This window comes from Neoarius graeffei, chromosome 9 (assembly GCF_027579695.1).
Source record: "Neoarius graeffei isolate fNeoGra1 chromosome 9, fNeoGra1.pri, whole genome shotgun sequence".
Taxonomy (NCBI): domain Eukaryota; kingdom Metazoa; phylum Chordata; class Actinopteri; order Siluriformes; family Ariidae; genus Neoarius; species Neoarius graeffei.
In genome coordinates this window covers 91,885,185-91,906,330 of record NC_083577.1, presented here as the reverse complement: position 1 = coordinate 91,906,330, position 21,146 = coordinate 91,885,185, and the positions used below count along the sequence as shown (strand labels likewise).

The 21,146-nt window shown below is 41.3% G+C and overlaps 1 protein-coding gene across 3 annotated transcripts in view; it reads left to right on the top strand.

The window, feature by feature from the left end:
• LOC132892080 (unconventional myosin-X-like) overlaps positions 1-21,146 on the top strand; it is a 127,619-nt gene that overhangs the window by 91,250 nt on the left and 15,223 nt on the right. For all 3 annotated transcript variants that reach the window (XM_060930456.1, XM_060930457.1, XM_060930458.1), the window contains exons 21-32: positions 6,771-6,877; positions 8,379-8,861; positions 12,436-12,472; positions 12,573-13,541; positions 14,585-14,708; positions 18,195-18,438; positions 18,576-18,671; positions 18,793-18,886; positions 19,368-19,423; positions 19,965-20,107; positions 20,337-20,531; positions 20,783-20,940. In XM_060930456.1, the coding sequence (XP_060786439.1) occupies positions 6,771-6,877; positions 8,379-8,861; positions 12,436-12,472; positions 12,573-13,541; positions 14,585-14,708; positions 18,195-18,438; positions 18,576-18,671; positions 18,793-18,886; positions 19,368-19,423; positions 19,965-20,107; positions 20,337-20,531; positions 20,783-20,940 (2,706 nt within the window). The remainder of the gene's footprint in view (positions 1-6,770; positions 6,878-8,378; positions 8,862-12,435; positions 12,473-12,572; positions 13,542-14,584; positions 14,709-18,194; positions 18,439-18,575; positions 18,672-18,792; positions 18,887-19,367; positions 19,424-19,964; positions 20,108-20,336; positions 20,532-20,782; positions 20,941-21,146) is intronic.

Genomic DNA, 21,146 nt, shown 5'->3' with positions numbered 1-21,146 from the left:
CTCTCTCTCTCTCTTTATTCTTCAATATTTTCTTTTTCTTGCTGTAATGATTTAGAGATTAGACTCCACCACTCAGTCCTCACCCTCTTTTCACCACAGTGACTCTCCCTTCCTGTGGGGAGACGTCTTTATCCTTTCTGCCCTGTTTACACTGCACTGGTTCTCACTGTGGAATAAGGGATTATGAGGTGATCTGCATTAGCGAAGGATAGTTTCAGAGCTGCAGGCATCTGGAAAGTGTTTTGTGGCTGTTAGAAAACATCATCACACATCACTGATTCTCTTTAAGCCAGTTTGTCAAAGGCTTTTATCCAAGGGATTCAGTCCAGGTGGTTGAAGATTAATGGTCTTACTCAAGGGCCCAGCGGTGGTTTTAAACTCACAACCTTCAGATGATTAGTTCAGAACTTTATCTACAGTATAGCAAACGTATTTAAAATGTAAGTCTTCAGCAGGTTCTGTTAATGTTCAGGTAATGCTCAGCTGCATCAGTGGCTTCCTTACATGATGTTCCTAATTAAACAAAAGCTAATACAGTGAGACTCCTGGATCAGAGATAACCGAAACCACAGATAGTGGTGTCAGATACTAATGTCTGATTAGATGATGAAGAGCCACTAACGATAGCACTGTGATTTAAAGAGATGTACTATGTTCTGCTTACATGGTCAGTTAGTGTGATCCTGGCTTGTAGATGTAATAAGGATAGTTTTTGGCACTAAATCAGCTGCTATTTGATGTTATGTTCTTGTACACAGCAGGATGAGTTCTGAATGAACTCCACCCACTTCTGCTCTCAACATCACTCACTCTCACTCTCTCTCTCACACACACAGAGTTCGCTATATACCTGTTTGTGTGGTTATAAAATACGCTGATTGTTTTTGGAAGGTTCAGGGTCAGCTGGAGATAATTTATTCCTTGTTTCTCACTGAAAGTCCACAGCCAAAGGCTCTTCCTCCGCCAACATTACACTGAGATATACTGCTAATTTTACACTTATACCTCCTAGTGAATGGGCAGTCAGGTGTGTGTGTGTGTGTGTGTGTGTGTGTGTAAATTCATCTCATCTCATTATCTCTAGCTGCTTTATCCTGTTCTACAGGGTCGCGGGCAAGCTAGATCCTATCCCAGCTGGCTACGGGTGAAAGGCGGGGTTCACCCTGGACAAGTCGCCAGGTCATCACAGGGCTGACACATAGACACAGACAACCATTCACACTCACATTCACACCTACGCTCAATTTAGAGTCACCAGTTAACCTAACCTGCATGTCTTTGGACTGTGGGGGAAACCGGAGCACCCGGAGGAAACCCACGCGGACACGGGGAGAACATGCAAACTCCACACAGAAAGGCCCTCGCCGGCCACGGGGCTCGAACCCGGACCTTCCTGCTGTGAGGCGACAGCGCTAACCACTACACCACCGTGCCGCCCTGTGTGTAAATTATTTTCATAATAATTTTCATATTCATTGCATTGTGCACTAATTTGAAAGTTGGTCATTTTGTAGTCATGTCTAAGAGTCCAGTGTAGAGCATCTGCCATAGTCCTGAATATTGCTGAAATCCCAAGTACTGTGTAAAGTTTACCCATAATGCAGTGTGTTGTTAAAGAAGGTGTGTGGCCGATTTAGTGAATAGGTAATTTACTAGTAAAGCACTTAGTAGACTCTCTTATCCAGAGCGACTTACAGATGAGCTTTGTAGTCTCATCTCATCTCATTATCTCTAGCCGCTTTATCCTGTTCAGCTTTGTAGTCTTTATCAGCAAACATAACCTCGTGCTATTACAGGTAGTTCAGGGTCAAATGCTTGTTAAAGAGCCTGCTGCAGAGCAAGGTGTGATAAATGCCTTCTAGTACATGGGGTACATTTTTGACTTCTTAGGTGAGCATCAGTTTTTTAAATCAAGTGTCAGTAAAGGGACTGCAGCAATGACATCTACTTGTTTGCGCCAAGAGATATCTAATTGTTCTTGTACAGTGACAATAAAGGTGAGAGAACTTGGGGAAACAAGTCTGGGTCAGTTGCCAGAGTCAGAATGCTGCACAGAGTTATGACCTCACTGAGAGAGAGAGAGAGAGAGAGAGAGAGAGAGAGACGGTGGGTATAGAGGATATGACCTCACTGAGAGTGAGCCAATATAGAGCATCTAAACTCACTGAAAGAAAGAGTGAATATAGAGGATATGAACTCGCTGAGAGAGAGTGGGTATGGAGGATATTAACTCACTGAGAAGTCTCTATCATTGCAGTTGTAGTCCTAAGCCATCATAGCAAAACTGTTTGTATCAATTTCAGTCCAATGCCATTTTCATGGTTTCTCAGCACATCTTTAGGCTGTCCACATGGGGTCATCCTGAACAGGAGCACGGTGTTGAGAATGCAGATCAGAAGTAGGGCATAAGGATGGATCTGGCAAGTCTGGAGAGTAGAAGGGGTCACTGGAACCTTCGGAGTAGCATGTGTAACTCGACGGATGAGAGGGAGAGATGGAGAGAGAAAAACAGATTGTTAAGTATCATTGTCAGGTAATGGTAAAGAACAGTGTACATTGTGTATGAAGTGCAAGCAGGGATTCGGATATAACTACTGGCCTTACTAAAGGGGAGAGCCAGAAGGTAACACAGTCATGAGGGAACTCTGGGACATAAAGCAGCAGCCACTCCACCATCAATAAGCCATCCCAAATCCACCATCACAAACCAATAGCATCCATACATCCCAGTTTACCAAAACACTCTATGCCTGAGGATCCTCCAGATCTACACCTTTACCTCATAAAAACTGTTAACAAAAGGCTTGACTGAAAGGATATGTTTTCAGCCGAGACTTAAACACTGAGACTGTGTCTGAGTCCCGAACACTACTTGGAAGACTGTTCCATAACTGTGGGGCTTTGTAAGAAAAGGCTCCGCCCCCTGCTGTGTCAGTCCCTATTTGAGGTACCAACAGATAGCCTGCAGCTTTTGATCTAAGTATGCATGGTGCTACTCAGGTTCACTCAGGTACTGTATCATGAGACCATTCAGTGCTTTAAAGGTCAATAGTAGTATTTTATGCTTAATGCGAAATTTGATTGGGAGCCAATGCAGTGTGGATAAGACAGGGGTGATGGGGTCATATCTTCTAGTTCTAGTAAGGACTCTTGCTGCTGCATTTTGAACTAACTGGAGCTTGTTTATGCACTTATTGGAACATCCAGACAGTAAGGCATTACAATAATCCAACCTGAAGGTAACAAAGGCATGAACTAGTGTCATGTAGTGACATATTTCTTATCTTAGCAATATTTCTGAGATGAAAGAAAGCTATCCTCATAATATTATCTATATGAGCTTCAAATGAAAGACTGGGGTCAATAATCACTCCGAGGTCTTTTACTGCTGCACATGAAGAAACAAAGGCCATCCAGAGTCACTGTGGAATCAGATAACCTGTTTCTGGCTGCATGTGGTCCGAGTACAAGTACTTCAGTCTTGTCAGAGTTAAGCAGAAGGAAGTTAATAAGCATTCATTGTCTAATGTCCAGAGCAGCATGGTGTCGTTAGCACTGTTGTCTCACAGTAAGAAGGTTCTGGGTTTGAGCCCAGTGGCTAATGCATGTGTTTCTGTGTGAAGTTTGCATGTTCTCTCTGTGTCTGCATGGGTTTCATCTGGGTGCTCTGGTTTCCCCAACAGTCCAAAGACATCTGGTTAGATTACAGTGCTGCTTGAAAGTTTGTGAACCCTTTAAAATTTTCTATATTTCTGCATAAATATGACCTAAAACATCATCAGATTTTCACACAAGTTCTAAAAGTAGATAAAGAGAACCCAGTTAAACAAATGAGACAAAAATATTATACTCAGTCATTTATTTATTGAGGAAAATGAGCCAATATTACATATCTGTGAGTGGCAAAAGTATGGGAACCTCTACGTAGGCTTAGCAGTTAATTTGAAGGTGAAATTAGAGTCAGGTGTTTTCAATCAATGGGACGACAATCAGGTGTGAGTGGGCACCCTGTTTTATTTAAAGAACAGGGATCTATCAAAGTCTGATCTTCACAACACATGTTTGTGGAAGTGGATCATGGCACGAACAAAGGAGATTTCTGAGGACCTCAGAAAAAGTGTTGTTGATGCTCATCAGGCTGGAAAAGGTTACAAAACCATCTCTAAAGAGTCTGGACTCCACCAATCCACAGTCAAGTTCAAGTTCAAAGATCAAGTTCAAAGTGTTTATTGTCATATGCACAGTAAGGACATGTCCACTTGCACAATGAAATTCTTAGTTTGCTGTCCACCATGAATGCCAATTACAAATAAATAAATAGCCGGAAGAAGTAATACAAAGTAAAGGCAATATAGTGCAAAAATAAAAGCAAAGAAAAGCAAAAGCAACAAAAACAAAACCACCCAGTATAGTACAAAATAAAGGTAAATGTAGTGCAAAATAGGTAATGTAATGCAAAAATAAGGCAATGATCAGACATAGCAGTAGAAGGGCAGTAATGTGTGAATGTGCAAACAATGTAACCAGTCAAGGAAACAGCAGCAAAATGGTAGCAATGTCCAAACAAATGTAAACAGTCAAGGACAGTTTACAGGGAGGTCAGACAGACTGTGTACAAATGGAGGAAATTCAAGACCATTGTTACCCTCCCCAGGAGTGGTCGACCAACAAAGATCACTCCAAGAGCAAGGCGTGTAATAGTCGGCGAGGTCACAAAGGACCCCAGGGTAACTTCTAAGCAACTGAAGGCCTCTCTCACATTGGCTAATGTTAATGTTCATGAGTCCACCATCAGGAGAACACTGAACAACAATGGTGTGCATGGCAGGGTTGCAAGGAGAAAGCTACTGCTCTCCAAAAAGAACATTGCTGCTCGTCTGCAGTTTGCTAAAGATCACGTGGACAAGCCAGAAGGCTATTGGAAAAATGTTTTGTGGACGGATGAGACCAAAATAGATATTTTTGGTTTAAATGAGAAGCGTTATGTTTGGAGAAAGGAAAACACTGCATTCCAGCATAAGAACCTTATCCCATCTGTGAAACATGGTGGTGGTAGTATCATGGTTTGGGCCTGTTTTGCTGCATCTGGGCCAGGACGGCTTGCCATCATTGATGGAACAATGAATTCTGAATTATACCAGCAAATTCTAAAGGAAAATGTCAGGACATCTGTCCATGAACTGAATCTCAGGAGAAGGTGGGTCATGCAGTAAGACAACGACCCTAAGCACACAAGTCGTTCTACCAGAGAATGGTTAAAGAAGAATAAAGTTAATGTTTTGGAATGGCCAAGTCAAAGTCCTGACCTTAATCCAATGGAAATGTTGTGGAAGGACCTGAAGCGAGCAGTTCATGTGAGGAAACCCACCAACATCCCAGAGTTGAAGCTGTTCTGTACGGAGGAACGGGCTAAAATTCCTCCAAGCCGGTGTGCAGGACTGATCAACAGTTACCGCAAACGTTTAGTTGCAGTTATTGCTGCACAAGGGGGTCACACCAGATACTGAAAGCAAAGGTTCACATACTTTTGCTACTCACAGATCTGTAATATTGGATCATTTTCCTCAATAAATAAATGACCAAGTATAATATTTTTGTCTCATTTGTTTAACTGGGTTCTCTTTATCTACTTTTAGGACTTGTGTGAAAATCTGATGATGTTTTAGGTCATATTTATGCAGAAATATAGAAAATTCTAAAGGGTTCACAAACTTTCAAGCACCACTGTAATTGGTGGCTCTAAATTGACCATAGGTGTGAATGTGAGTGCGAATGTCTGTCTTGATGTGTCAGCTCTGCGATGACCTGACGACTTGTCTAGGGTGTACCTTGCCCATAGTCATCTGGGATAGGCTCCAGCTTGCCCATGACCCTGCACAGGATAAGTGGTTATGGATGTCTAATGTCCTTTACACATTCCTCAGTTCTATTAAGCTGGTGTCTCTCATCTGGCTTTGCAGAAACATATAACTGTTTGTCATCAGCATAACAGTGGAAAGTTACACCATGTTTTTGAATAATATTTCCCAGAGGTAACATATATAAAGAAAAAAGCAGTGGACCCAAGACAGAACCTTGCGGGACACCAAACTTTACCTGTATATGTGTAGAGAAGTCACCATTTACATCAACAAACTGATAATGATCAGTTAAATAAGAGCTGAGCCAGGAGAGGGCCGTTCCCTTAACTCCCACAACATTTTCTCGTCTATCCAGGAGAATGGAATGATCAATGGTGTCAAATGCTGCACTAAGGTCAAGCAACACAAGCAGCGAGACACAGCCCTGATCAGACGCCAACAGTAGGTCGTTTACTACTTTAACCAGTGATGACCTGACTGAGAGAGAGAGAGAGAAAACAGAAGAGAACTGAATATGGAGTTTTTGTGCACTCTGTAGTGAACAGGGTGTGTGGTTTGGGATGCTTCCACAGTAGAACGATGATGGTGTCTGTGTGAATGCATCACACAACACATGGTGTAGGGAGTAGGAGGCATTTGGGACACAGCCTGTGAGATCCGCCTTTTTTCATTTGGAAATGTGAGGCAGGAGAGGGTTAATGAAACAGCAAGCCTTTATCACTTTTCATGCCTACTGCATTTGAAACAGTAAGAGAGAGAGAGAGGGCGTGGTCTTGTCTCTGGCTGACAGCCAGTCCTTCTACTAAAGCAGGAAGTCACACTGCACAATGGAAGTTTAGCTTCTCTCGTCACACAATCCCTCTCTCTCTCTCATCTCTCTGTTTCTCTCGTTCACTCGTTCTCTCCCAGGTCTTTGTGAAGGAAGTGTTGGAGCAGAAGTTCGAACAAGAGCGTGATGAGGTGCGGAGAGCGGCAGGAATGCTGATCCAAGCTCACATACTGAGTTATGTGGCAAGGTCAGTGTGTGTGTGTGTGTGTTTATATTACTATTGTCTCAGTTTAATTTTTTTAACTCTTTAACTGATGTATTTGTGCAAAATCCCAATAAGCTTGAGTTCATGCACCCTGGTGACTTCATGTCTGCTGCATATTTAGAGGGTTTTTTTTCTTTTTTTCTAAGTATAGACATGCTGTACTGTACTCTAAATAAGCAGATGATATTTAGCTCAATTTTACCTTTATGTGAGTCAGGATCCACTTCAACACCCATCTGTAGCTTCAGAAATCACTTTTAAAGCATCCAACACGTGTAAATAGACAGACCTCCTATATGTGTAACTGTAGTTTTATGTTGTTCAGAGTTATCACTCTCTGCACAGTGGTACACAGTGTACTGAATAGTATGCTTTGTAATCCATAATTTTAAACAATACATAAAAATAGTGTAAACCCCGCCTCTCACCCATAGTCAGCTGGGATAGGCTCCAGCTTGCCTGCGACCCTGTACAGGATAAGCGGCTGCAGATAATGGATGGATGGACATAAAAATAGTGTTATAGATTACATGCTTTTATGCAGAAAATGTTCATAAATTTCATTAGTTTTATTCAGAGTGCAGTGAGGATTTAATACCAAAACTACACGGATCAATATTCAGAGCTCAGACATCACTACAGACCTAACGCTATTCAGAAGTTACGTGAGAGTTCAGCACATGGGGGCGGGGTTTATCTAAAACTGAAGCATGTCTCAGTCACGATTCTGACCTTGAACCTAATAAATGATCCGGGCTCAAGTGAGGAGCAGCGTTAAGTCCAACACATCTGTCTGAGAATTTGATCTACCCACAATATTTCATGCTGAAATTTATGTTTTGGCTGTAAATACACTCTGTGGATAATGTCAAAGTCATAAATAAGACACACTTCATTAAATAATAATATTAAAGTCCATGGCAAGTTTTTTTCCACAGAGGACAGCGAAGGAGATCCTAATCAGAGACCCGACTTATCTGGAGGAGTGAATTTTTTTTTTTTTAATACCAAACACGCCCTGAGAAATATTTTAGTTAAGTGTAAAGACTTAGATTTATTTCCACGATTTATAAATCCACTACAGTGCAAGTAACTGTAGGAGCACAATATTAAAAAAAAAATAAATAACTGGATCAAATTCTATTTCATTTGTTGCTGAATAAATAAGTGTGAAAGCCATTTTGTTAAATTAAACCAAATTTGCATTTGTGATTATTGTGATAATTACAGCTAGAACTATTCATGTAGCAGTATATTGGCAATATACTATAATATCTGTGATGTTATTACTAGAGCCAAAATATTTTTAAATTATAGTTTAAATCTGGATAAAAGTACAGCTGTCTCTAGTCCAGGGATAGAGCTTTAAAAGTAGAATCTGATCTGTGGATAGACTTATTAAAGCTTTAGCCAATCTAGTGATGTTTTAATGATCTTTTAAAAGAGTAAAAATTAGTACGCTGCGATTATTTTTCTTCCACAGGAAGCATTACTGGAAGATTCGCAGCAGCACTGTCACCATTCAGAAGAACTACCGAGCTCATTTCTGGAGAAAAGTGTTTCTGCGTATTCGCTCAGCCATCATTATTCTCCAGAAACACCGCAGAGGACAGCTTGCACGGAGACTATATCAACAACTCTGGGAGGAGAGACAGAGGGAGGAAGAGGAGAGGAGGATGAGGGAAGAAGAGGAAAGGAGAATAAGAGAGGAAGAGGAGAGGAAGAAGAAGGAGGACGAAGAAAAGAGAAAGCGGGCAGAAGAACAGAGAATTCTGGAGGAGCAAAAAAGAAAAGAAGAGGAAAGGCAGAGGAAAGAGGAACATGAACTGCAGCTTTTGCAAAAAAAGCAGGAAGAGGAGGATCTCAGGAGGAAAATGGAGCAGGAGCAAGAAAGCTTTCGTAAACAAGAAGAAGAGGAGCTCACGAAAAAGCAGGACATTGAGGATATATCATCAGCATACAGCAGGTACTCTAATCCCTTCTTACGAAATAAAACCTCCTGTGCTTTTCAAGCATTCCCAAAGTACAGTCAAACTCTTTAAACCCTATAAATATCTTTCCAAGTCAATCAAGGCCATGGGGAAGTCATGGCCTAATGGTTAGAGAAACAGCTTTGGGACCAAAAGGTTGCTGGTTCGATTCCCCAGACTAGCAGGATTGACTTAAGTGCTCTTGAGCAAGGCACCCAACTGCTCTGGCAAGAGTGGTGGTGTACCTTGTGTCTGATTAGCCAAAGAAAAACTGATGATGTGATCATCAGTTTGGGCATTGAACCCGACCAACTGAGAACTTTTACCAAAGAAACCTTCTCAGCAGTTCCTAAATCTTCAAAACCTTCCCAAAGTCTATCAAAAACATCATGAACTCTTCCAAACCACTCAGAATCTCCAAAGTCTTCTCAATTTTCAACTTTCATAAGCTTGCACACTCGCTCAAATATTCCCAAACTTTTATATACCCTCCCTAACTTCCATGTTTTACAAATTTCCAAAACTTTTACACACCTTTCCCAAATTTTCCAAAATGTCCAATATTCTCAACACTCTAAAGATTCCTACAGCTTACTAAAATATTCCCACACCTTTCCAACCTTCTTCTAAAACTTTCCAAACACAAAACTGTCATAAAGGTTTGCTTTTTATACCCCTGCTCCGAAGGAGGGGGGTATACTGGTTTATTTACCTCTGTCTGTCTGTCCGTCCGTCCGTATTTCTGTCTGTCCAAAATACCCTTTTTCTCAGCAACCACAAATCATAGCCACTTGGTACTTCGATTGCTTGCATTCTGATATCAGCGAGAGCAGGGGGATACGTCAGGGAGCAGGAGCTTACAGCTGATCTTGATGGTTCTTCTGTTTCAATTGTGTTTAGCCACATGTTCCTGCACACAAGCTCTTACCTAAATTTAATATGGATTTAATGGAACCCTGTCCAGTACGCTGTCTTGGATCTTCCATTAGATCCTCTCAGGGCTGTGTTTTCACCACTTTTATTCATTTTATATACAAATGAGTGCCAGGGCAATCATGTATCAAGATTTGTCCTTAGGTACACCAATGACTCTGCAGTCCTGAATCTTCTGCAGGGTGTGGAGTAAGATTGTGGCCCAGTCCTTGATGAATTTGTTACCTGATCTGACCAATCTTTTCTCCAAATAAATGTGGTTAAGACCAATGAAATGTTTATTGATTTTTGTAGGCGGTTCCTTCCTCCTTCCCCTGCACCATGTGTGATTAAATGTGAGCAGTGCAGCAGTATAAGTATTTGGGCACTGTCTGAGACAGTGCCCAAATACTGTCTTTTGTCTTTTGTCCCACTGTCTTTTGTCCCAGTGCCTTAATTTTGATACAAATACAGATGCTATATGAAAAAAGCTAAATTAATGGTTGCGCTTTTTAAGAAAGTTGTGAAGTTTTAATGTGGACATGGGAAACCATGGCCAAATGGTTAGAGGCAAGGCAAGACAAGTTTATTTCTATAGCGCGTTTCATACACAGTGGCAGTTCAATGTGCTTTACAGAGGTAAAGGCAAAACAGTAAACAATAGAAAATAAAATTACATAAAATAAATGGGGAAGAAGAGAGAAAAAAATAAGAAGAATTAAACAATAGTAGAAATAAAATAATAAAAGTTCAGTAAAAAAACAGCAGAATAAAATAGAATAAAAGTTAAGTAAAGTTTAAAACATGCAGAGACTGTAAAAGTTAAGTAAAGTTTAAAACGTAAAGATGATGGTATTTATCAGTTAGCAGAAAGCATCTGAGAACAGCTTGGTCTTTAGTCTAGATTTGAAGCTGCCAACAGCAGGAGCATTTTTGATGTCCTCTGGCAGTTGGTTCCATAGCTGTACTGCATAGTAGCTAAAAGCTGCTTCACCACACTTTGTTTTAACAACAGGTTTTACCAGTAAATTTTTCTGCTGCGATCTGGTAGATCTGATTGGGTTAGGCCACTGCAACGTATCAGAGAGGGAATTGGGCCCTGGACCATTTAGAGATTTGTACACCAGCAGCAATGCTTTAAAGTCAATTCTGTAGCTTACTGGAAGCCAGTGAAGGGACCTTAGAATTGGTAGAGAAACAGCTTTGGGACCAAAAGGTTGCTGGTTTGATTCCCTGGATTGGCTCAAGTGCCCTTGAGCAAGGTACCTAACCCCCAAGTGTGGGGGCATTCCTTGTGTCTGATTAGCTAAAGAAAAACTGATGATGTGATTATCAGTTCAGGCAAGAACCTGGCCATAATGATGCTATGAAAATATCTTATTCTTCTTTAATTGAGTCTGTCCTTTCTTTTTACTGGTTTGATAGTCTTATTCTTAAAAATAAAAACAAACTGGGGAAAAATCATCAAACAGTGCCATAAGAGAACTGCTCCTACACTTAATGACCTGCAGCACCAGTATGAAGTCAGGGTCATCTCAAAGGCACAGACCATTGTTTTGGACCCTCATCATCCTTTATATGTTGAGTTCCAGATGCTTCCATCAGGGCAGCGGTTTAGTTCCCAGAGGTAGCACTCATAAATACAGATTGTCTTTTGTCCCATTTGCTAATGTTTCTTAAATAAACTGCAGCAGCATCGACTGCTATCTGTAAACCACATTGCAAAGGGACAATAAAGCTTTACTCTACTCTACTATAAACTCACACATTCTACAATCCCCAAACTCTCCTAAATCTTACAGAAATGACCAGACCTTCCAGTCTATCCCAAATGCTTCCAGACCACCTCTTCCTCAGCCCAACTATCCCAGTCCAGAAATTTCCAAACATTTTAAAATACTTACAAATCGCTCAATATGTTAAGCATACCTACATTCTTAAAACATTCTTGAGACTTTCTCAAACTCTCCCAAACACCCAAACCTTCATAATCTCTGACATTCTAAAATCTCCAAACTCTCCTGGATCTTAGAAAAATTAACACAATTCACAAATCTTTCCAAACTATCCCAGATACTCCCAAATACAGAAAAATGAAATTTGAAATTTTCATCTATTGTCTCATTCGTCTTTTGATCTCAAACCCAAATTGGCTTCAGTGTATAGCGCAAAAAAAAGGGCCTTGCTGTTCCAGTACTTTTGGAGGGGACTGTGCACTCTTGAACTTTAACTAGTGGTTCCATAACATCTCTAATGGTCTAATCAATCAACACTGTACAAGCTTTCTCAACACATATTCGCTCTTCAGCCTTTCAGTCTCATTCAAACTCTCCCAAGCTTTTGTGAACCTCCAAAAATTTAATAAATTAACTTTGCAAAACTTCACAAATGCTTCAGACATTCCTAAAAATTCACAAACTGAAACGTCTCTACGCTCTGAAAACTCGTTGCAAACATAACTTGCCCAAACGCTCACGACAGCCAAGCCTTGTCCACGTTCTCCCAAACCGTCCCTGACATCTACTGTAGATTTTTATAATCCCCCCAAATATTCTGAAACCTTCTCTAAAACCATTTCTGTCCATATATAGAGCAGAATGTTTGTCCTTAATCTGCTTTGGATAAATGGATTTGTTCCATTTTTGTCTCTTCCTGCAGGAATCAACTGGACACAAACCATCATCAGTACTCCAAGGTAAAGCCAGGATGTGATTTATGAAAGATATGTCTGTGCTTTAGAAAACTGAAAAGAGAAATAACATCATGATTTTTAAAATCTTCTGTTTGCATTGCAGTACACGTCTGAAGAAGAAACTCGTCAGATGGAGGAGATCTTGCGTCTGGAGCGAGAAATCGAGCGTCTTCAGCGGCAGCGTGATGATGGAGTGGCACTGATGAATGAAGGTTCTTGTGAGGAGCTCCGTCAGCGCCGTGATGCTGAAATCTACAGACTGGAGAAGGAGGCATCACGTGTAGCTACAGAGTTCCTGGAAATGCTGGACTTTGGTGGTCTGGAGCCATCGCTGTCCAGTGAAGAGAATCTAAATGAGAGTGTGGCACCACTGGCTGAGGATGATGATGAGGATGAAGGGTTTCAGGCTGAGGATGAAGAAGAATGTGTCCCACTTCCAGACTTGCCATCTCCTCCTGCTGATGAATTGTTGGATCTGAATGTGTTGTCCTTAATTCCTCCTCCTCCACCAGCAGCATTTGCTCAGGGACTGCACGAAAGTTCTCCTCTCAGACACAGCAGAATTTTAGAGACATTACAGACACCTGCTTCACCTCCACCTCCTCCAAATCCTCCAACTGTAATTTCTCAGCGATCACTTGACACATCCAGACCAACATCTGCTCAGAATTCCAGCCAGAAAATTTATCCTATTCTCAGATACAGCAGATATTTAGAGATGTCTTCTTCACCTTCTTCATCCTCATTCTCTCAGGAGTCATCCAGGCCAAAATCCGGCTCGAATCCCAGCCCAAAATCCACTTCCTCCTTCAGAAACAGTGGGATATTAGAGCAGACACAGACTCCTGTTCCACCTTCACCACCTCTTGGAGATTACAGTGAAATGCAGAAGAACTTCAGGAATTTGGAGACAGAGTTGCTGGAGACAGAGTCAGATTATGACCAAGAGGAATATGAATTAGAGGAGGCGCTGGAGAACCTGACTGATGGACAGGTCACTGATGAGGAGGTGCTGAGGAGATCCTGTTGCACCTACAACAGCATGGACTCCTTCAGAGGAAGCGCAGAGTCGGTGAGGAACTGATGGTCAATCTTCTAAACACCTTCTCTGATTAAGCTTGTGTTAGTATTTTCAACATGTTTTACTTGAAATGTGAAGTTCTAGCTGTTGAACCCTGTGCCATACATTTTCTGGTTTTCCATAATTCTGTAACATGATGAGTTGAGGGATAAGATCATTTCACTGATTTCTATTTTTTTTATGTGACTACCGTGGAGAGTCATCAAAATTTGTTTGATCATTATCAAAATCGTTATCAAAATCGGTAACTGGTGATCCATCGGAGAAACCAAAACATTGCTCTTTTTTTGCTCCTCAAGGAAGGGATAAAATTAATCAAAAACTTTTCAAGGAAATACATGAAAGTGAAAACAGATTCATCTGTCTGATATTGGATGTTTTAAAACAGTTAAAACCAAAAATGGAAATTTCAGACCTCATCTCATCTCATTATCTGTAGCCGCTTTATCCTGTTCTACAGGGTCGCAGGCGAGCTGGAGCCTATCCCAGCTGACTACGGGCGAAAGGCGGGGTTCACCCTGGACAAGTCGCCAGGTCATCACAGGGCTGACACATAGACACAGACAACCATTCACACTCACATTCACACCTACGCTCAATTTAGAGTCACCAGTTAACCTAACCTGCATGTCTTTGGACTGTGGGGGAAACCGGAGCACCCGGAGGAAACCCACGCGGACACGGGGAGAACATGCAAACTCCGCACAGAAAGGCCCTCGCCGGCCACGGGGCTCGAACCCAGGACCTTCTTGCTGTGAGGCGACAGCGCTAACCACTACACCACCGTGCCGCCTGTAAATGTAAATAAGGATTATTAATATGATTAATGATTTTTTACTTCAGGTTGTGAATAAAATCTGACACAAAGAACATGAGTGAGAGATTTCCAGACATGAGTCCATTTAAAACAGTTTAACATCTGAGAATGGAGGCACTCTGACTCCACACACACACACACACACACACACACACACACACACACACACGTGTGTTTAGAAGCTGTTCACTGAGCTTCAGATGTTTTTCCTCTGCAGCTTATAGACAGCGATGAGGAGAACGACGATAATGCTGATACAGATGAAGAAGTTTCCAGTGGAAGAGTCAACCTGCTGAATGGCAGCAATCCTCCATACTTCCACAGCTACCTTTATATGAAGAGTGAGTGCGTGCACACACACACACACACACACACACACACACACACACACACACACTTAATGAATAGTCAGTATAAGATAGTTGATAAGGTGTGAGATAACACATGAGAACTTATGTGCACAAGTAAATGAACTATTGGAAAAGTCAGGGGGCTCCGGCAAGACTAACTATGACAGCATAACTAAAAGGGGAGAGCCAGAAGGTAACACAGACATGAGGGAGCCCCGGGACATAAAGCAGCAGCCACTACACCGTCAACAAACCTGAATGAACGTGTGAGAGTCGGGGAGCAACAGCATCCAAGCTTCCCAGTTTAGCGAAGCAGCCTGTGCCTGAGGAGCCTCCAGATCTACTCCTTTACCGAGTAAAAAACTATTAGCAAAAGGCCTAACTAAATAAATATGTTTTCAGACTGTGTCTGAGTTCAAACACTAATTGGAAGGCTCTTCCATTACTGTGGGGCTTTGGAAGAGAAGGCTCTGCCCCCTGCTGTAACCTTCACTATTTGAGGTACCAACAAATAGCCTGCACCTTTTGATGAATAGACATTAATTGAATTAAACCAATGCATTATAACAATGTATGCATTTTTATATGAATTACTTACCTGTATCAAAGTCCTTTCTGCACCATATTGGCACGTTTTACAGCGCCAATCTCCGCAGGCCTCAGCTTCTCACTTATATTACATACAGTGGTGCTTAAAAGTTTGTGAACCCTTTAGAATTTTCTATATTTCTGCATAAATATGACCTAAAACATCATCAGATTTTCACACAAGTCCTAAAAGTAGATAAAGAGAACCCAGTTAAACAAATGAGACAAAAATATTATACTTGGTCATTTATTTATTGAGGAAAATGATCCGATATTACATATCTGTGAGTGGCAAAAGTATGTGAACCTCTAGGATTAGCAGTTAATTTGAAGGTGAAATTAGAGTCAGGTGTTTTCAATCAATGGGACGACAATCAGGTGTGAGTGGGCACCCTGTTTTATTTAAAGAACAGGGATCTATCAAAGTCTGAGCTTCACAACACATGTTTGTGGAAGTGTATCATGGCACAAACAAAGGAGATTTCTGAGGACCTCAGAAAAAGCATTGTTGATGCTCATCAGGCTGGAAAAGGTTACAAAACCATCTCTAAAGAGTTTGGACTCCACCAATCCACAGTCAGACAGATTGTGTACAAATGGAGGAAATTCAAGACCATTGTTACCCTCCCCAGGAGTGGTCCACCAACAAAGATCACTCCAAGAGTAAGGCATGTAATAGTCGGCGAGGTCACAAAGGACCCCAGGGTAACTTCTAAGCAACTGAAGGCCTCTCTCACATTGGCTAATGTTAATGTTCATGAGTCCACCATCAGGAGAATACTGAACAACAATGGTGTGCATGGCAGGGTTGCAAGGAGAAAGCCACTGGTCTCCAAAAAGAACATTGCTGCTCATCTGCAGTTTGCTAAAGATCACGTGGACAAGCCAGAAGGCTATTGGAAAAATGTTTTGTGGATGGATGAGACCAAAATAGAACTTTTTGGTTTAAATGAGAAGCGTTATGTTTGGAGAAAGGAAAACACTGCATTCCAGCATAAGAACCTCATCCCATCTGTGAAACATGGTGGTGGTAGTATCATGGTTTGGGCCTGTTTTGCTGCATCTGGGCCAGGACGGCTTGCCATCATTGATGGAACAATGAATTCTGAATTATACCAGCGAATTCTAAAGGAAAATGTCAGGACATCTGTCCATGAACTGAATCTCAAGAGAAGGTGGGTCATGCAGCAAGACAACGACCCTAAGCACACAAGTCGTTCTACCAAAGAATGGTTAAAGAATAAAGTGAATGTTTTGGAATGGCCAAGTCAAAGTCCTGTCCTTAATCCAATGGAAATGTTGTGAAAGGACCTGAAGCAAGCAGTTCATGTGAGGAAACCCACCAACATCCCAGAGTTGAAGCTGTTCTGTACAGAGGAACGGGCTAAAATTCCTCCAAGCCGGTGTGCAGGACTGATCAACAGTTACCGCAAACGTTTAGTTGCAGTTATTGCTGCACAAGGGGGTCACACCAGATACTGAAAGCAAAGGGTCACATACTTTTAACTCTAACAGATATGTAATATTGGATCATTTTCCTCAATAAATAAATGAGCAAGTACAATATTTTTGTCTCATTTGTTTAACTGGGTTCTCTTTATCTACTTTTAGGACTTGTGTGAAAATCTGATGATGTTTTAGGTCATATTTATGCAGAAAGATAGAAAATTCTAAAGGGTTCACAAACTTTCAAGCACCACTGTAGCTAGGGTTACAGTGGGGGGCTCATTGTCTGGTAACCACAAGAGTTTGACTCCCCACACGCATCTGTATTGCAGCTTGCCTTGCCAGATGGCACCATTTTTATGATGGTCTTTGGTATGACCTGACCATGAGTAGAACTCTCCATCTCCCAACTGAGAGTTGGACACGCTAACCACTAGGGATGTCCCGATCCGATCACGTGATCGGAAATCGGGCCCGATCACATGGTTTCAGACTCGATCGGAATCGGGCATTGCCTCCCGATCAGGGATCGGATATATATATATATATATTCTCATTTTTAACACATCAATAGCTATGCGTTGGCATGGAGTGAGACCAGACCTCTTGTCTCAACACAGCAACATCAACGCGTGCGGCATGACATCACTTTGTAGCGGAGACGCTATTGGTTATTGGCTGCCTATTGCCGGCAAAGTTGAACACGGAAGCAGTTCGAAGCGGAAAGAAAAGCATGAGATCTTTTTTTTTTTTCGTTGGATGACAAAAGAAACGGGCTCAAACCTGAAAGGGTAGAAATGCTTGTTTTCATCAAGAAAAACGTTCATTTCCTTAATTGAAATTACTGTACACCACTGTGAGATGCGTTCTTAAAAGCAAATTACCGGCACTGTGGCACCTTATTTTTTTTTATTTGTTTACATTCCTGCCAGGTATTTTAAGTTTTTTTTTTTTAATTTGTTATTTATTGTTCAAACTGCCTCACGTAAGTGCTCTGTTTGCTAACGGAGTTGTTGGATGTTAAAATGAGGTGTTAAATAAAAAATGAGGTGTTAAATAAAAAATGAGGAACATCCTGGATCCGTTTCTTTCCTCGTCTTTATTTTTTATGGATTATAAGAAGTATCGGATCGGGACTCGGTATCGGCAGATACTCAAAATCAAATGATCGGTATCGGATCGGAGGGCAAAAAAACCTGATCGGGACATCCCTACTAACCACTAGGCCACTCACCAACAGAAAACATTATAATAGATTGTGATTAAATTTGAGGTGATGTGTGTTTGTTGTATGACAAAGAGTGAATATGAACCTCGTTGCCAGCCAGGCACTTCTTTCATGTTTCCCTAAAACACAGCTCAGTTTGTAGTCAGTGCTCAGAGAGGAGAAATTTTGGGATGAATGTCTGATATGATCTCTCTCTCTCTCTCTCTCTCTCTCAGGTGGGTTGATGATCCCATGGCGTCGGCGTTGGTGTGTGTTAAAGGATGAGACGTTCATGTGGTTCCGCTCAAAGCAGGACTCGGTGAAGAGCGGCTGGTTGTATAAGAAAGGTGGAGGATCGAGTACGCTGTCGAGGCGGAATTGGAAAATGCGCTGGTTTGTCCTACGTGAGAATAAACTGATGTACTTTGAGAATGACAGCGAGGAGAAACTGAGGGGAACCATCGACATCCGCACAGCCAGGTGAGACGCTCAGGTTTATACACATTGATTACAGCAGGTGTGTGTGTGTGTGTGTGTGTGTGTGTGTGTGTGTGTGTGTGTGTGTGTGTGTGTGTGTGTTTTTTTAAAACAGAATTATCACTCTTTGTTCTTTACAGGGAGATCGTCGATAACCATGAGAAGGAAAATGCCTTGAACATCGTAACTGAAGACAGAACATATCATATTTATGCTGAAACACCAGAAGAAGCCAGGTAAACACACACACACACACACACACACACACACACGCATTTTCATAGTGTGCATTATTTCTATCATTCACGTGTGTGTGTGTGTGTGTGTGTGTGTGTGTGTGTGTGTGCGCGCGTGCAGTGGTTGGTTCAGTGTGTTAAGTCGTGTACACGGCGCCTCCCCTCAGCAGCTGATGGAAATGCAGAATGAACAAGCCAACCCCAAAAACGCAGTAGTAAGTGTCAGAATTAACCACATTTATTCAACTTTATATATTTAAATATATTTTAAATTAAAGATATTTATCATTTTATATTTAAATATATGTAAAGCTACACACCAGTCATTATTTATATTTCTATTGAGAATTTTGTCCAAATATAAGGACACTGTGTTTTCCTCAGATCTCTGTGAATAGAATGAGATTCAGTATCATTTAGTACTCAGCAAGATAAGAAAAAAAAATGTTTGTTTAAAATTCAAGTACTATTAAGGATAATAAAATAATTAAAATAAAAGTGGATATATTATAAAGCCTTGTTGTTCACCTGAGAGAGCGTTGTATACAAACTGTGTTTATTTAAGTCAAGTCACGTTTATTTATAAAGCACTTTAAAAACAACAACAGCTGACCAAAGTGCCGGACAGGTAAAACAGTACGACTTGATAGACAACAAAAAAATTTAATCTTTAATTTTTATTGTTTATCTTTTTAGGGAACTCTGGATGTTGGGCTCATCGACTCCGTTTGTGCCTCCGACAGTCCTGACAGGTAAAAACTAATCTAATGGAGTAATAAATAATCACATTCTTGTGCTGATCAGAAATATAATGGAACTGTTTATTGGTGCAGCGTTTGTTCTTTTTCTCCAAAAACAAATAAAGCTTTAATGGATAATGAATTCAGTTATAAACTTATTGCTTACTATAATCCTGAGGATTCTCAGAAATAACAGAGTACTTTTAAAGGTACAGATATGTGTCAGTGTTTTATATCAATAATACGTCCATGGAAAAGTGAATTTACACATTAAAACTCTTTAGAGTACATAAATGGACCATTATAAGTGCAGTTCTATTGCAAGTACTTTACGTTGCACTTACATTCTCAGAAAAAAGGTACTAAACTGTACTTGTTGCTGGGGTGGTCGCCTCGTACACCCCTCGTACACTTTAATACCCTTAGTGTGTAAAACTTCAGTGTCTTTTCATTCATATCTTTAAAATGAAACAACATGCACATTCCTAGGTAAAGGTGCTAAAGTGTTCGTCTCTGTGGTGTCCTCTCTGTGGTGTCCTCTCTGTTCTCTCAGGCCGAACTCATTCGTGATCATCACAGCCAATCGAGTGATCCACTGTAACGCAGACCTGCCTGAGGAGATGCACCACTGGATCGGACTGTTACACAAACCCAGAGGAGAGGCACGCAGCGACGGGCAGGACTTCATCGTCAGAGGTGAGACAAAACTAAAGCAGGTGAGACAGTTCTAAAGCAGGTGAGACAGGACTAAAGTAGGCGAGACAGGACTCAAGAAGGTGTGAAAGACAGGACTAAGGCAGGTGAGACAAGACTAAAGCAGTTATGATAGACAGGACTAACATCAAAGCATTGTGAGATTTGTGTTCGTTGTGAATGACACAGTTATATGGTGATCCTGTCTGTCTGACCGACCTGTCTCTCTCAGGCTGGCTGCATAAGGAGATGAGGTCGAGTATGAAGAGCTCGTCTCTGAAGCTGAAGAAGCGTTGGTTTGTTCTCACAGCGAACTCTCTGGATTATTATAAATCATCTGAGCGCAGCTCGTCTCGTCTCGGCACACTGGTGCTGAACAGCCTGTGCTCGGTGGTCCAGCCTGATGACAAAGTCTTCAAAGAGACTGGTATAATGAGAATTATTTTTAGTATACTTCTATATTAATAATAAATTATTTCATTAATTTAAACTTATAAATTTAAACCTGCAACATGTCCCCTGTGTCAAAACCAAAAGAAGCTTTAGTCAATAATGTATACATGTGTCTAGCAGAAGTAAAAATTTCATAGTAGGACGCAGAGTTTTAAGAATTCCTTCATCAGCTGAAACAGTAGACATGTCGAGTTTTGATAGAATTCCTGATCATTCCATGTGCAGGTTACTGGAATGTCGTGGTGCACGGCCGGAAGCACTCGTACCGTCTTTACACCAAACTCCTGAATGAGGCCATGAGATGGGCATCAGCCATTCAGAGCGCCATCGATAACAAAGCTCCCATCGAGACGCCCACACAGCAGCTCATCCGAGAGATCAAGGTAGACTCGCTCAGAGTGCACTACATCACCCCATAACCCATCGTCCCCTCCCCTCTGTGTCTTACACTGCCACCAGGGGGAGCTCTGGGAATGTTGGGCTTCACAGGGCACTGTTTCATCAAGATTTGTCGTACTTATGTAAGAAAAGATAAAGTGTTTGTTTGTAACTCTGTCCTTTTCAGTCAGTGGAGCCACGCCCACTTTCT